The sequence below is a fragment of the Diadema setosum genome, chromosome 1, assembly GCF_964275005.1.
Source record: "Diadema setosum chromosome 1, eeDiaSeto1, whole genome shotgun sequence".
NCBI classification, from domain to species: Eukaryota; Metazoa; Echinodermata; class Echinoidea; order Diadematoida; family Diadematidae; genus Diadema; species Diadema setosum.
Window position 1 is genome coordinate 29,440,717 of NC_092685.1, and position 17,979 is coordinate 29,458,695.

The 17,979-nt window shown below is 39.8% G+C and overlaps 1 protein-coding gene across 1 annotated transcript; it reads left to right on the forward strand.

Moving 5' to 3' along the window:
- Window positions 1–16,402: 16,402 nt before the first annotated feature.
- On the forward strand, window positions 16,403–17,530 carry LOC140229463 (UPF0669 protein v1g209471-like). The gene is made up of 2 exons (XM_072309719.1): window positions 16,403–16,419; window positions 16,871–17,530. The coding sequence occupies exon 2, from the start codon at window positions 16,969–16,971 to the stop codon at window positions 17,476–17,478; it is 510 nt and encodes a 169-aa protein (XP_072165820.1). The 5' UTR covers window positions 16,403–16,419; window positions 16,871–16,968; the 3' UTR covers window positions 17,479–17,530.
- Window positions 17,531–17,979: the final 449 nt, after the last annotated feature.

The window sequence follows — 17,979 nt, forward strand, 5'->3', positions numbered from 1 at the left end:
CATGTCTTTCAACAAATGTACGACTGAAATTAATTCCATGATATTCAAAACACTGCTTTATTTATCATTTGTGATTGTGACTTTTTGAGCCCACACAGCTGGTATGTATAGTTCTTCACATGAGTACAATTGTAGCACATTCAACTGGAAACTGGCTTGTACAATTGCAGATGGATGTCAAAATGATACTGATATGACATTATAGCATTAAACATTTAAAGATGCTTCTTCATGTTCTAAAAAGACATTTGATTATCACTCATCATTTGGATGATGAATGATTGTATACCAAAACTACATACATGTAGTAAAACATGTACCTGTGCAGGTAAGTCACATTCTCCCTTCATTTCTTCCATGGCCATCATTACAGTGCTACCAAGAAGCAGCAGTGATATAAACAGCAAACTACAACGTGTAATGACAATTTCAGTTCACGCTCATCAAAACTGCTTATTACTTTTCAAAGTTTTGGCTATCAACATTCGTTTGTCGGTGTATTTTGTCTGTTTGTTTGTTTTGTGTGTTTTTCCCTCGTGAAAGACGTAATGATTTCTTCGTATCGAACGTAAACTGCATGTTTACCGTAAATAAGCCATTCAGCTCAGCTCAGCTACGGCGCATTCGATTCATCGAACTTGCAGTAACCTCTTATAGGCAGGAGCACATGGCGCATTCCTTTAAACTTGAAAGTGAAGCCACGCGTTTGCACATCGGCGCTTCCTCACACAGCGAGCGCGGCATTTTGCGATCATCGTTATAGCAGACTTTCCGATTCCAGTCAGGGGAAAAGGAATTGGAATACTTCGGAAAAGACTGATGTTTAAAATCCAATAAAATGAAAAAAGCCTGAAAACAACGCGTGATTATGTTTTCATAGTAAACGATAATTGGAAACACGGAACAGAGTACCGGTATCGCATCCGCTCACAAAGAAGCTCTCTTGAGAAGATGAAAGCTTTCCACGTCCCCTGCTAGATAGTGGAAGCTTCCATAATCATCCCAGCAAGTTTTTGGAGGTACATACTTGCACTTGTACACATTCATTGCGAGAAAGCAATCAATCAACGCTGAACATTGTGTAGTTTGGCATCTTTATCGTGCTGGTGACTAGCCTTTTGTCAAGGCCCTCTCGCTGTATGGTGAAGAGAGCCCGGCTGAGTGGGGTTGCGCGAGGGCCTTTTGAGATCTGCTTCGCATCCTTTTGTTAGCCCTTTGAATTACCGACTTTTGCTCCCCGATTTCGGGAGCAAAAGTCGGGGTCCAATCAGCGTGTCTGTCTGCTCGAACCTGATTTGAATAGAGCGAATGCACGCCGCTGCCGCAGACCTCACAGAACTCTACACACAGAGTGTGTAGAGTTCCGTGGCAGACCTCCTCGGGTGGTCAGTGATGCATGCGAACAGGCATGACCACCAAGGCTGAGGATGCGGGGAGCGCGCCATTCCATTGGTTGACCGAAAGCCATTAAAATGAGTATTCAGAAGGGTTCACGTGTCATGAATAATAATGTGTGAAGCAGATCTCAAAAGGCCCTCGCGCTGGCGCGCTCGGCTGGGCTCGCTTCGCTCGCCCATTACAGCGAGAGGGCCTTGACAAAAGGCTAGCTGGTGACCAGCTCGATGCTTCGGCATGTGTCATAACGTTGTTTAGAGCCTGTAGGCCTCATAAGTCGACGAGTTTAATTCAAAATAGCAAAAGAGGGAGATTGAAAAAATACGAATTCTGGTGGAAAAATACGAATTTTGGAGCTGCTGAGTACTAATTTGTGCTTCCAAAGGTTGGCAGCTCTGGGCCCCGTTTTATGAAGAGTTAAAATTGATTATGAAGTCGATTTCAACTGTAAGTCTATGGCAGACTGTGTAGTAAGGAAAATTAAAATTGATTTTATCTTTTGATAAAACGGGGCCCTGGGCCCCATTTCATAAAAGATGTTAGGATGGCAACTCTTGCTGGAATGGCAACTTCCAATGGCAACAGCCAATCAGGAAGCTGGATTCTTGTCGTTACTATGACAATTGCCATTCCAGCAAGAGTTGCTATCATATCAACTTTTTATGAAATGGGGCCCTGGTATTAAAGCCGTTCGCTGTGCACACGTGCGCTTGAGATCGGTTCTCTCCATCACTGCACTCCGCGATTTTTTTTCCAGCTCCAGAACGCGCGCATGCTATGCAGGCTGGCTGGTCTCCTCTAGATGACTAGTATGTGGTTACATTGCGCAATCAATCTAGCAGCACATGAAGCGGGCAACAGCACGAGTCCTGTATACACGTACACCACGACGTACCGAGTGCGCTGTACATCACAGCCCAGGCCGCGCCCGCCCGCGCAGTTCAACTGCTTTGTGGGTCATTCCTTCTTGCCGAGCTCGCGAGCAGTGTGAAATGCATGCGTTATTACATACGCACTAGTACAGAAGCTACAGCTGTACTACAGCTATAAAGTAGAGGAGGCAAGGCGTAATTAGAAATGAGACATCACGATTGGTAGGTGAATTGTCGAATTTTTTTTTTTCGGCGGCCGAAAAAATAGTAAAATATCAAAAAAGTCGATGCGGCAACTGAAAATCGATGCGGGCGGGGAGCGGGCTGGGACGAGAATTATGAATTTCTTGGTATTTTCAGCGCCATTTTGAAAATAGTAAATAGTAAAAAAATCGACGCGGCGGCCAAAATCGATGCGCGCGAGGACGAGAAACTGGTTTCTTTTTTTACTTGGCCTTATAAACGATCGATCGAACAAATTACGAATTCTATCGGCTACGATCATACGAATGAGACAAGCGAGACGACACGTCTAGGCTACAACATCCTTAAAAAAGATTTTAAGCTAAGGTAGGTAAATTGTAAGGTAAAAAATTGGAAATTTAGTGAAAAATTTGTTTCAAAAAAATTGGAAATTTAGTGAAAAATTTGTTTGAAATCAAAATTTCTTACCTGCTTCCTTCTCATGTTAAGCGGTTGTCAGGTATGTTTATTCCATGGGCGTATCGGCAAATTTTGCGCTTAGTCCTACGCGTAACATTGCTTGCTATACGCAGTTACGCTATGCGCGATCATTAAGTCCCTGCGCGAGACCTAGTACCCTTACTATACTATCAAGTGACCTAGTTATAGTCCACAGTGCAATGCACTTTTATTTCGCGCGTACTCATCTCGCGTTAAGACTGTATGGATTGCCAGAGATCAGCAAAACAAACAGCTGTCTTTATAACGTTAGATGACAAAACAATGAATTTGCTGCACGCACGCGACACTGAAGGGAAAGTGCATTGCACTGTGTACTATCAAATGACCTAACGCCACGGTTAGATTTCTAGTTCTTCTCAGGTGATGTGATGGGCAAAACTACGCTTTATCACATGATCAGCTCTTGACCAATCCTATAGCAAGATTCTTAGTAGGCAACCTATGTGGAATATAATATAATATAGACTCTAGATAGGCTTCTGTAACTTCATGAATTTTAGCACAGCCATTAATTGCCCAAACAGTTTAGGTCTAACGTTAACTTACACTTGACCTAAATTAATAAAAAAGATTTACTTTAGATCTACTATTACTAAAATTTAAAATGGATTTAAATTTACGATTAATTTCACAGTAGGCCTAGGTCTAACGTTAGTAGGGTCGTCTAGGACAATTGACAAATTAGGTAGATCTCTACAGTACCAACGTTAGTTTACATACGTAGCTGGAATTAGCAAAGAACGGTTTGGCATTGCCGTATGGCGTATACTGGTATACGGTTTGGTTGTGATCGCTCCTCTTGGGATCGGGAGTCTTGCCTGACTGGCCTGGCTTATTTTGGCTCGGCCGGCGGTCTTGTTTTATGTAGGGTAAATGCTCCTTTTTATGCTATTTTACTTTCATACCTTTCAAAGTCAAGGTCCGATTTGTGCAGCTGTCGGATGTCCGGTAGTCTCGATTATTAGAAACAAGAATTATCAGATTATGATGATAATTTATCGCAAAAACGATCCGTCTCGACGACATAGATTATAGGGCGTACGTGCTGTTCTGTGCTGCTACAGATCAGAGTCACATACACTGCATGCAGCTAGCCGAACCCTTCAATCTCCTTTTACCCATGGAGTTCGCCATTACTGCAAATGACGGTTTTTGATTGGTTCATTGCAGTCACATGTGATCCAGTAACCTAGCAGAGTGAAGCTTGCCTCCTCCGTTGTTGTTGTTATTGTTGGTGGTTGTGGTTCTAGGCCAACTACATAGTAATGGCGTTGTCGCTTGAATAATTGTTACAAGTAAAATAAAAAATAAAAAAAAATATTACGAAGTGAAAAAAAAAACTGCAACTCTTTTTTTTTTTTCTGTGGAAGATTTCTCAATCAAATGACTTGGTATAGAGCAAGTTACGGCACACGATCTGGGTAACTATTACACTGAAGTTGATCTCTTTTAATAATAATAATAATAATAATAATAATACCTGGTTTTTATATAGCGCATTTCACACACTTCAGGGTTTCAATGCGCTTTACAGACTATTATTACCCCGGTCACTGGATACATTATTTCCAACCAGCACTAACAGTGCTCATTCTCCACTCCCTGGGGAGCATTCCAGCCAGTCGCAGCCATTTTTACAGGCGCGCACATGCTGATCAACCAACATAAGCTTTCTCATCCTACCGCAGTGGCGTAACTACGGGGGGGCATGGGGGGGCACGTGCCCCCCCAATCCGCTGGTAAAAAAAAAAAAAAAAAGAAAAAAAAAAGAGGAAAAAAAGAAAAAAAAAAACTCTACCAAAATGGTAATTCAAGGGTTAGTAAACTGCTTTTGAAATCGACATGAAAGGATGATCAAGAAAAAAGATATTTTTCTAAGATTTCTTTTAACCATATAATTAAAGAGGTATCATAGTGAAACATTGTTCAAAAAGCCCGGAGACGACAAAAGATTGTGATTCAGTGTGATTCCTGGTTGGCATTTTGAATACAAGCATAGAGGATTTGCGCAGTGTATTCAGAACATCGGAATGGCAAAAAGAGTCGCTGCAATGTTGCGCAATGTGATGTTTGATAGGTTGTACACATATGCAATCAAAGCTTGATCATTGATTTTGCAGTGTTGCTTAACATACTAGTCTATATTAAAATGCCTTGCATTGCCAATAATAAGACTTGACCTTGGCTTTTTCCTAACTTTTCCATCTATATGAAACACACACACTCACAAACACAAACAAATTAGGGGATGCTCTATATAAAGTGCAGATTTTGGACATCCTTCTCCCGCTTGGTCACTTCGACGCCCCCTCGCTGGTCATACCTCCCCCAATCATAAACATAAACCGACACCCTTGACTACCAGTGGCGGATCCAGGGGGCGCACCGGGCGCCCCCTCCCTCCAAAGCGAAAAAATATATATGTAGCTACAAACGACAGTTTTTGGACTGTAAAATGTCAAAATTTTCAAGCTCGCTCGCTTCGCTCGCTCGCATTTAATCGTTATGCAATTCTCCTGATGTTGCTGTAAGTAATTGCCAGCAGTTGCGCCCGGTGCGCCCCCTCCCCTTAGTTTCCAAAGCGAAAAAATATAGCTACAACGGCAGTTTGGGGACTGTAAAATGTCAAAATTTTCAAGCTCGCTCGCTTCGCTCGCTCGCATTTAATCGTTATGCAATTCTCCTGATGTTGCTGTCAGTAATTGCCAGCAGTTGTGCCCGGTGCGCCCAGGCCCTCTCCTTAATTTCCAAAGCGAAAAAATATAGCTAAAAACGGCAGTTTTGGGACTGTAAAATGTCAAAATTTTCAAGCTCGCTCGCTTCGCTCGCTCGCATTTAATCGCTATGCAATTCTTCTGATGTTGCTGTCAGTAACTGCCAGCAGTTGCGCCCGGTGCGCCCCCTCCCCTTAATTTCCAAAGCGAAAAAACATAGCTAAAAACGGCAGTTTTGGGAACATAAAATGTCAAAATTTTCAAGCTCGCTCGCTTCGCTCGCTCCCATTTAACCGTTATATGCCATTCTCCTGATATTACTGCCAGTAATTACCAGCAGTTGCACCCGGTGCGCTCCCCCCCCCCCCCCTGAATTTCCAAAGCGAAAAAATATAGCTACAAACGGCAGTTTGGGGACTGTAAAATGTCAAAATTTTCAAGCTCGCTCGCTTCGCTCGCTCGCATTTAATCGCTATGCAATTCTTCTGATGTTGCTGTCAGTAACTGCCAGCAGTTGCGCCCGGTGCGCCCCCTCCCCTTAATTTCCAAAGCGAAAAAACATAGCTAAAAACGGCAGTTTTAGGACTATAAAATGTCAAAATTTTCAAGCTCGCTCGCTTCGCTCGCTCGCATTTAATCGTTATGCAATTCTCCTGATGTTGCTGTCAGTAATTGCCAGCAGTTGCGCCCGGTGCGCCCCCTCTCCTTAATTTCCAAAGCGAAAAAATATATAGCTACAAACGGCAGTTTTGGGAACATAAAATGTCAAAATTTTCAAGCTCGCTCGCTTCGCTCGCTCCCATTTAACCGTTATATGCCATTCTCCTGATATTACTGCCAGTAATTGCCAGCAGTTGCACCCGGTGCGCTCCCCCCCCCCCCCTGAATTTCCAAAGCGAAAAAATATAGCTACAAACGGCAGTTTGGGGACTGTAAAATGTCAAAATTTTCAAGCTCGCTCGCTTCGCTCGCTCGCATTTAATCGTTATGCCATTCTCGTGATGTTACTGCCAGCAACTGCCAGCAGTTGCGCCCGGTGCAACCCCCTTAATTTCCAAAGCAAATATATATATATATATATATATATATATATATACCTACATATTATTATATATAGCTACAAACGGCAGTTTGGGGACTGTAAAATGTCAAAATTTTCAAGCTCGCTCGCTCCGCTCGCTCGCATTTAATTGTTACGTTATGCAATTCTGATGTTGCTGCCATGAGGTGCCCCCCCAATGTCTTGACCCACGGTACGCCACTGTCCTACCGGGTACCCATTTATACTCCTGGGTGGAGAGCAGCAATGTGGATAAAGTGCCTTGCTGAAGGGCAAACGTGTCGGGCTTGGCATGGGCTCGAACCCACGAACCATACCACGCTCATGTCGTTCGCAGACGAGCGCTCTTATCCACTCAGCCACGACACCTCCACACTTTTGTGGAAATGGTAGGCCTATTTGGTCAGTATAACGTCAGTTCTTCCATAATCCACTTTGAATGTTCCTAAATTTTGTTCATGAATGTATAATTGAAATGAAATGCATATCTTAAACACAGAGGTTGTTCCTGACACCCAGGAAGCTTTACGAGATAAAAGGAATAAAAAAATATGAATCGATGAACATGCATAAACATGAAGCACACAAATAATAAAAAGTCACAAGATAAGTAGATAACATAACAAGCAGGAGAAATGGAATAGAATACAAAGAAATCAAAGAAACAGACACGAATCAGCAAATAAGACAAAGATGAGACAGGAAAAATAAAGAAAACAAGACATAAATGAAACAAAACACGAAAGAAAACTGAGGAAACAAGAACGTAAAAGAAATTTGAAAATATGAAAAAGACAATAAAACTCTTGAAATTGAATTGTAGGCATAATACTTTTTGTATGTAAATACTTGATCTAGAATGAAGTTGTCTTCCTACACTTTTCAAACTGCTCTAAAACTGAACTGCTTGCTAGTAAATTTGAATGAGCGCTATAGACACGCGCGCGAGGTATCCATTAAAATCAACCTGTGGTTCAGTTATGAGATTGATCGGCAAGAGCTTTAAAATTGACGGAAATTATTATTATTATTTTTTTTAAGTTATTTACCTTGTGTTATACGGCTCATCATTGAGACTTAGTATGTGGGAAATGAGAACAGCTGATGTAAATAACAGCAACGACAATAACAACAACGAATAAGTAGACCTAATTGTAATCCGAAAGTTTAGAATGGGGATCATGTATATGCCTATTGGCCTATATTCAATTATTGAGTTGTATGGAAGACGATAACATGACCTGGATCATGGACAGCTTGACCGGGTTAAAGTGTTTAGGGTCGGATTTCCAATCAGAGAGCTCGGCATATGCCGATTGAATTCATTACAGATTTTTAGCGCATTTTAGCAAAGACGTTATAGTTTTGCATAATTTATATAATATCAGTTCTAGAGGAACGACCAAAAAAAAAAAACCACAACAACAACAACAACGGAGGATGGTTTTTGCTGACCGCATATGAGAGGGCTACCTTTAAGCTTTGACGTGAAATTTAGATAAAAGCGTATACGAACTATTATCTGTCGTCCATGCCCATGCGGGAACAAGTTAACAGAATATCTTTAATGTAGGGCCCTAGATAATGTATTCATGCAGAACATTTACCTTTATTAACGCGAGACGGTAAGAATGTCAGTTATAGACATAGGCCCTATATGGGGAGATATCAAATATTGCAAAGAGCAGTAAAAAAAAAAAAGTCAATTGACTCATTAATGACGTAGATGATATTCATGTTCCTGACTACTCTTGTTTCACTGGATTGTATTGGAAAGTGTTTCAAAGAATAAGAAAGATAATTGAAAGATAACTCATTTATTGACACCAAATATCTTTTAGCCGCATAAGAGAAGCCTATATATCATAATAAGAGGGCCTACAACGTGAAAATAAAATGTGTATGGACATACAGAATATTTCTTTTATTTCAATTTCTTCGTCCTTGTCTCTAGGGCAAAGATGTAATATGGAGCACAGTTGTATCTTATGTATTATGAGTGAAAATGTTATTTTTGGACATGATCGTTATAGATTGGTATGTCGAGACTTCAAACACAGACAAATACACTATATTATAAAAAAAAACCCACAACTTTGCACGAGAGGTCCAATACTAGATCGCTCATTATCATTCTTCCCCCTTCCCAATGCTTGTTAATTGCATGAAAAAAAAAAATAATGGGTTGAGCACTTCCACGCTTATTTATACGGAATAATCTTTGTTTGCCTTTGTCACATGTGCATGACGAAAGCATAATGATGCCGATTGCTGATAATAATTATAAACACATTTTATTAGAACAACGGAATTACTGATGGAACCTTTTTCCATATTTTAAAACTGGGCCCTACGCTCAACTCAAGCTTGTTTTTAAATAGGTTCTATCATATTTCTTTATAGCATTCATTCTCAGATACCAACTTTCACAAATTGACAACTTTACTATGTTCTGACAATAATTGTTCTATGCTTCCTAGCTGGATATCATGACTTGTATTATTTCATCTTATGTTTGATGTATTTTTCTCCTAGAATTATGAGAACAAATTGAAATTAGAATTGAAAATATTCTAACAATAAAGTAATTCAACAAAAAGACTAAAAAAATGGCAATCATAATCGCAGTCTATACAATTCATTGCCTTCAAATGGAACATATACCAAACAATAAAAAAGTACCAAGCTTCATTGTGTGTTTTTTTGTGACAAAGTCAACACGAGCGTGCAAATATTGTGAGTACATGAGGATTGATGCGAGATGTGAGACGGGGTCAACAGAGATGCAAATGAAAGTAGCACCTAATTATAAACTGGAACAGCACAATAAAAGGTACTTGATGAGCACAATATGGATGGGCGTGGTCTTGAATACTTGCGGAAGCCAATTACAGTGCGTTACATAATTATGGGTCACATGTCTGATGGAGAAGAAAAAGAAAGAGACAATTCGAGGAGGAGAAAAGAGGAGAAGGAAATGACGTAAATAATATGCTCATGTTCCCAAAAAATTGTCTTAATCAACTCACCTCTTCGCATTTCTGTTAGCTTGTAATGTTATGAGAAAGAACTATCCTCTTAAAAGAATAACCCAAATGAACCAAAATATATTTAGATAATTTTGCATTTTTTAGTATTTATTTAGTAGCATCTTACGTTTTACTTTTCAGGGTACCATTATTTTTTTAATATTTTGGAATCGCATTTCATACATAAGCGAAGAGGAAAGGAGAAAAACAAATCATAGACTCTGAAACCATCAAAGTATGCATTCTGAAGAAAAATCGTTTGAGTTTGAATTTATTTATAACAACAACATAATGTACAAGAAAGTTTGAATGCATAATGGCAATATAACACTACACTTTTGTGTTAACATCAACATTAATACATAACACATATGATATAACTGTTTTAACAATCTGAAAACATATCGAATATATAATAATGGATAAGTGATTAAAACTATCAAAAAAAAGCTTCATTGAACATGCAATTGATGGTGATAATGTACACAATGAGGATTCTAAAAGAACCAAGAGATAGCACAGGTGCTAGTAGGTGTTGATCCTTTAAAGGTACTAACCCACATTTGCAAACCCATGAAAATCAAAACTGCATAAAACAGGTCCAATATGACTTCAAGTACAAGTTATAACAGTAACATACCTCACCTGTTGCTCTATAAACCATTCGATAAAAGAGAGAAAATCATCGTTTTAAAATCAATTTTCAAACTGGGTCAACCCGACCCAAAATCGCAATTGCGAGCGCGGGCTAGCTACGTACATTAACTTACTTAATGTATCGCATGCATGCAAGGGCGCCGGAAGCGGGGGGGGGGGGGGGGGGCAGGGGTGGCACTTGCCCCCCCCCCCCCAAACAAAATGTTGGGGGGGGGGGCAAAACGAGTTTTTGCCCCCCCCCCCCAAAGTGCCCCCTGTAACAAATAATGAATCACTTATTTAAAGACCAAAATGAACAATAAAGGCATATTTCTTGTCTAAATGTTGTAATTTCATGACTGAAAATGCAAAATTTTCGCCCCTAACGGGGCGAAAATTATAATACACTAACAACATACATTATTGTATCTATACACTAATAGTAACGTAATTATGAGTAAAGTGTATAGATGGTATAGCCTCGTGTCCTCGAGTGTGCCCGCTGAAACATACCTTAAGTAAGCCTTACATTTCTCATTTTCTTCTTTGCTTTCCAGCAGTATAAGAATATTTTTTTATTGTTCGAACGATGCGATCACGTTCAAGCTTTTAACGAGTACATTTCAGATAAATGGCAAAGTGAAAGTGGCTCGCTCGTTCTGCCCGTACTTATAGTAAAATGAAAAGTTTTCATATTAAGTTATTATCATAGTCCTTCGCAGTGATTCCTTTTACTATGTTTAATTCCTCAGAAATTTAATTTAAAATGCTCTATAAAAGCGACTTTTATACTCTGTTTTTACAAAAAGTCCCTACCGCGGGAGGGGGTATCCCCCTCCCACACCCTCCCCCCGCTCGGTCGCTTCGCTCCCTCACCGAGGATCTCACACCATCACATTATTATGTACTCCCATATGTTATGATCATAGTCCTTCCAACTGATGTTTTCAATATGTTAATTCCCTAGAAATTTGCTTTTAAATGCTCTATAAACGCGACTTTTATACTCTGTTTTTACAAAAAGTCCCTACCGTGGGAGGGGGTTTTCCCCCTCCCCCCGTTCGGTCGCTTCGCTCCCTCGCCGAGGATCTCACACCATCACATCATTATGTACTCCCGTATGTAATAATCATAATCCTTCGCACTGATTATTTTTTACTATGTTTAATTCCTTAATTTTTTTTTATTTTAAATGGTCTATAAACGCGACTCTGTTTTACAAAAGCTCCCTACAGTGTTTGTGTGTGTGTGTGTGTGTGTGTGTGTGTGTGTGTGTGTGTGTGTGTGTGTGTGTGTGTAGGAGGGGGTATCCCCTTTCCACCCCCCCCCCCCCCGCTCGCTCGCTTCGCTCCCGCGCCGAGGATGTCACATCGTCACATAATGTGCCCCCGTCGAGATTTTGCCCCCCCAAAACCAGAAGTGTTCCGTCGCGCTTGCATGCATGTAGTACGTGCGTGGACCGGAGCTAGCGAGCGTTTTTATACGCATGCATACGGCGCATTTTCATTTATTTTTATGAAAGTAATGGACTAATTGGAACGAAATTTTGCACAGGTGTTACTGCAATCATACCCAAACTCCATGCTAACTATGAGACCAATTGCTGCAGGTTTACAAATGTGGGCTAATACCTTTAAGATAATTAAATCATCAATTAAGAGAAGTCGAAACAGGAAGGAGAAAAAACAGAGAATGATAATAATAAGAAGGAGAAGAGCAAGAAGATAAGCTGAAAGAAAAATGAGAAGATGTAAAAGAGAAAAAAATAGAAAAGAAAGGGGAGGTGGAAGACAGAATGTTTGCAATACGTGTTTTATTATGTTATATGCGTCGTTGTTTTATCTGGATCTTTATTATGATTACTTCCAAAACAACGTTTATTCAGATATATTTTAGTATATCGTTTACAGTCTTTGTTGGAATGCTATAGACATTGATAGATCATGAGAGCAGCATGTTTTTTATGGATCCGTCGCATAAGTACTTTTCATGGTGTCATTTTATTTTTAATTATTATTATTACTCCTATCCACGATGCAAACTATGTACAGGTGTACGCTTGTTGTTGTTGCTGTTTTATAGAAAGAAAGAAGAGAAAGAAAAAATGGGGCCCTATACAAATAATTTGCCCCAATAATTTGCCCAAATAATTTGTACGCTTGTTTTGTTGCTTTTTATGTTATTATGTAATCGATGATGAAAAAAAAAAAGAAGGGCCCACATGAGATTATACACTATCAATAGTGCTACTGCTACCATATGGACTACTACTACTACTATACGACGACGACGACTACTACTATACTACTACTACTACTACTACTACTACTACTACTACTACTACTACTACTACTACTACTACTACTATACTACTACTACTACTACTACTACTGCTACTTATACTACTACTACTACTACTTCTACTACTGCTACTTATACTACTACTACTACTACTACTACTACTATTACTACTACTACTACTACTCACTACACTACTACTTGTTAGTACTATACTACTACTCTACTACTACTACTACTATACTACTACTACTACTACTACTACTACTACTACTACTACTACTACTACTACTACTACTACACTACTACTACTTACTACTACTGCTACTACTACTACTACTACTACTACTACTGCTACTACTACTACTACTACTAGTATACTACTACTACTACTACTACTGCTACTACTACTACTGCTACTACTACTACTACTACTACTACTACTACTGCTACTACTACTACTAGTATACTACTACTACTACTACTACTACTACTACTGTACGACTACTATTAAAGGGGAAGGCTAGTAACTGATCAGTGGGAATCAGTGGAAATGCTGGGAGATGATTGTTCCAATCCTTATGGGATTCATTCAAGAGTTCATTGTATATCTATTGTTGTGTGAAAATGATTTGCTTCAGAACGGTCTCATATTCAAGTAATGTGCAGATTAATGCTCCGTCACTGACCAGGGACGCTAACCTGGAAGCATTAAACTGCACATTACTTGAATATGAGACCATTCTGAAGCAAATCATTTTCACACAACAATAGATATTCAATGAACTCTTGAATGAATCCCATAAGGATTGGAACAATCATCTCCCAGCATTTCCACTGATTCCCACTGATCAGTTACTAGCCTTCCCCTTTAATGATGATAATAAAGTTTAGACTCGATCAATGATATTGAACATGATAGACAACATCGACTGGAAGTGACTGGGCAGAATCCGTTTTATAAGTGGTCCATTCAGATTAATTTCCAAGTATATATGACACATCCCTGTGGGCTGAGATTCTGATTCGTTTGTTTTATTCATTTCAATGCAGTTGATTAACAAACCCACTGTCAGCCTCAGGCTATATGTATTCACAGCGTATAAAACAACACAATATGATACAGAACAGACAAGATAGCATTCACAGCACGAGAAAGATCATATTGGCAAAAACAACAACAAACAGCATCAACAGAGGCTGTCTAAAGTAAAAAAAAAAAAAAGCAGTCACAAATAGAAAAAGAACATAATCATTTGCAATATCATAACTGTCTTTTTTGTTTCTTTCTCTGTCCGTGTGTTTGTGTTTTATGCAAGTTAACCGTCTATTTCATTTTGGTGTATGAGATGCCGGGTGTTCTGTTCTGGATAGACTGTATGCCGCAGGCCGCAGAACCCCGCCCACTCCCCCTCCACCCCCCCCCCCCCCCTTTGGCTGTTATCAATGATATGTACGAAAAAAAGAAAAGAAGCAAAACCAAGATTAAAATGATGCAACAAAATAACTTTCCGAAGGTTCCGCCCCGAGATTCATTTAGATACCCCAAGAATCCTGATGGCTCACAAATATCCCTTATGACAGTATACGGGCCTGATGTACGGAATACTCTCCAGCAATTCACGTTTTTCTTAAGATCTTTCAAACGAAAATTAAAGGAAATTCAAAATAATCAAATTTATTGAAAACCATAGGGCCTATATCGAAATACACTGTGTAGTGTTGACAACTATACACAACAGAAACGCATAGGCCTACAGTAGTTACGTCCGTGATCACTTTGTTACCATATTAGGCCTAATAATGGTCTTTTTTAATTTTTTTTTTTAGATGAAATCATCCTAGCTAGGCCAATTACGAATCCTCCTCCCAGCACTTACACCTGTTTCGAATTCTCCCCTTCTGTGAAATCGCAGAATATTATACTAGTATCACATCTCGAGATAGCTGGACGAATACAACTTTAAAAATAGTCGTTTCGTCAGGAGGAATTGATTGTCATCTCATTAGTATCTTTCTGTATGTTAATGTAACTGCCCCTGCAACATTGAACATGTCATACACTCATAGGAGAGAAAAGCAACAACCCAGCAATATTCTGTGATATATAAAGTATTTTTATGTATCTGAAAAATTTGCTTAATTCGTTCGTAAAACTTGTTGTTTGTTTATTTGCTTGCTTGCTTTAGAAAATGTAATACTCTACCAAAATCTCACATAGGCCCCTACTCTTATATTTTTGTTTGTACAATGTATTCTTGAAAGAAAAAGTTGGGGAAATAAATTGCAATTGAAATTGAAAAATGACAAATAGATATTCTTCCTGTTGAAGCAGGAGAGGTAAATATATTGTCCACGCTAATTTGATGATACCTGACTGTGAGACTGTCCCGAAGGCACAGACAACACGTACTCGGATCGAAGAGTCTCGAACAGCTAGCTACGCATACGACAGGCTAGGCGGAGGCGCAGGCCGGATTGAGAGGTGATATCATTGGTGTGACTGATTCGACTGGCTACTACGCTTGCTACGCAGGCTACTGATGCTTTTGTCCTACTCTTTATTGTTCGTTTGCTTGCTTTGTTTGTGCCAAGTTTCTGTATCTGCTCAGTCTTAAGCTGTAAGTGTTCATTCGTAAACCTGGAAATTGTGAACTCATTATTGATGATTATACCCTTCTATCAGTTCTAATCTAATGCTGGTACGTTAATTTTACATATTGTAGTCCCATATATTGTATCCGGTGTTTGTAAATTACTTTGATGGCGCATAATGTCGTCAGATCAGATGAGACGCTGGAGTGGCATGTGGAGGAGTGAGCCGTGGACGATTTCTTGCCACAAATTAGGATTGTGGCTTGAGTTCTACTTCAGATCTTTTCTCGTAATGCTTACTCTACTAGTTCTTGCATTGTGCAATGTAATCTTGGACTCTCATTCTGCCGGCCCGGCCCCCACCCCATCTAGCTCTAGACTAGGTACAGCTCATACAACAGCCGCAGGTCCCAGCCCACCACGTTCCTGTGCACTGTCATTGTTGTTGTTGTTCATTTTCCATCTGTGAAGATGGCTGGATAGCCCAAATTCAGCTACAATAAGCTGGTCTTCCATGGGGTCCAGTTGGATGTGGGGTGGGACCACTTCACCGGGTTAGACACCCTGCTCTTTGCGATGAATGAATGAAGCGGGATCTTTTACGTGCATGAGCTGTGACTCTCTCATACACGGGACCTCCATTTTATGTCCTATCCGAGGGACAGAGTGTTTTGCCTCTTGCTAGATGGGACGGTATGTTTACACACAACATTGCTCAGTCCAGACTCGGGTTCGAACCCGGGCCGCGTGATCGTGAGGCAGACGCGCTACCGACTGAGCCAACTCACCGCCCTGTCATGTGGCTGGAAAGGCCAAATTTAAAACTAACAATGTTTTGAGTGTTTTTTTGCCTGTTTATACAAGGCTCAGGTAGGTATGTTCTGCATGCATCACCATTACTCTCTTATCAAAAGTTATTCTGCTGAACCTGCTATATGTGGTTATTTTCTCAGTCAATATTCTCTTTCGTTTCTCAGTTTTTAAATTTAAGTGATTTTTTGTTTTGTTTTGTTGTTCTCATACCTCAATTCACAGTAATTTTCCACTGTGCCTTCCTTCCTTTGGACTTGACTGAGGTTTCTTTTGCTGAAGTGAGTCCATCCCTGGATGTAATGGTAAATTTATTAAAAGTACTTTCTTTTCTTTTTTTAAATCATTTAATATGATCGGTACTGGTACTAAACTCAGTCATAACTACATAAGTACATTTTTTTTTTCATTCTGCCTGTCAAAGCATATAACTACCATCAGGAGCCCTTGCAGTGCAGAAAATTCTATTTACATTAAATTTTATTGATTCACAATGTAGGTTCTATGCTTATAAATTGATATTATTATTCTCAGTATGAAATGTCATCATCATTGTTAGCATCAGTGTCTACCAAGAAATACCATTATCTTACAGACATCTTTGTCTGCTACCAAGCCAAGTGATCTCTAGGTTCACAGATATTCATGTGCAGAGGAGATGACAACTGGCAAGTGTTGTGAAAGATTTGTCATATTTCATAAGTTCTCATGGTTCTTATCTTGCCGTGTTAATTTTTGCATTTTGATTACATGTAGGTCACCAGCTGCCGAAGAATTCTTCTTCTTTCAGCACTAAAGTCTGCATGATGAAAGTGTGAGTATTTGAAACTGTAAGCTACCTACATGTTTTCAAGATGCGTATGCACACACAAACTGTTATAGCAGTGTATGCAGCTCTGCTGGAAATTTCGGCCTGCTTCGTGCACGGCATGGAGGATTATTTCTATCACCTGCAGACCTTTGAGGATGTCATTGGTGCAGGCAACTACACCTACTTCAAACTCACCCGCCCTGGAAATATCCGCATCTTTCTGCAGACATTGGAAGGAGATGCGGACATCTACGTGTCTGAGACGACTTCGAAACCTACCTTTGAGGATTACGATTTGAAATCAGTGACGTGTGGGGAAGACATTGTGGATGTACCGGATTCCTTCTCCCGGCCGACTGCAATTGCCATATATGGGCATCCGTGCTGTGAGGAGAGCAGATTCAGCTGTTCGGTGTATGTGGATACGAGAGACCTGTCAAAGGGCGACATGGGTCTTCCACCACCTGGCTTTGAAGGTGACCTTGAGGAAGAACACCCAGGATGGTGGTTCCTCTTGAAGGTGCTGGAGTTTATCCTTGATGTGGCACTATGATAGTACCTCTCATTTTATGCCTGCTGCCTGTTTCTGCTAGCTCATCTTCTATTTAAAAAAAAAAAAAAAAAAAATCATCAATCAATGATAGATCCACTAGAACAGAGGGATTCGATTGGATTCACATACAATATGTTTTTATGTGGGAGGTGACTTTACTGTGACAAATATCATTGCATTTAAAAAAATGACTAAAAGCCACTGTGAACTTCAAGGGCATATCATCACTCTAGTACTGACTATGAATATATATATATTTGGAAAAAAAAAGATCAGGCATCACATTAATTTTCCATCTGAAAGGATACTTCCTATTGTAACTGGCATGTAATATGCTACGTACTCTGCATCAAGCAGTCCAGATTTGTATGAGTTACTGAAGATGAGCAAGTTGTTTTGCTAATTAAGTGGAAACAGTACGTAGATCAGGTTGATAGTATAACTGATTGTATTGTGGATCCATTTGACATGCTTACCAAACCAACAGCTACAGGTGCACTT

Coding starts and splice junctions, on each gene's coding strand:
- LOC140229463 (XM_072309719.1), top strand. CDS start 16,969: ATGCGTATGCACACACAAACTGTTATAGCAGTGTATGCAGCTCTGCTG.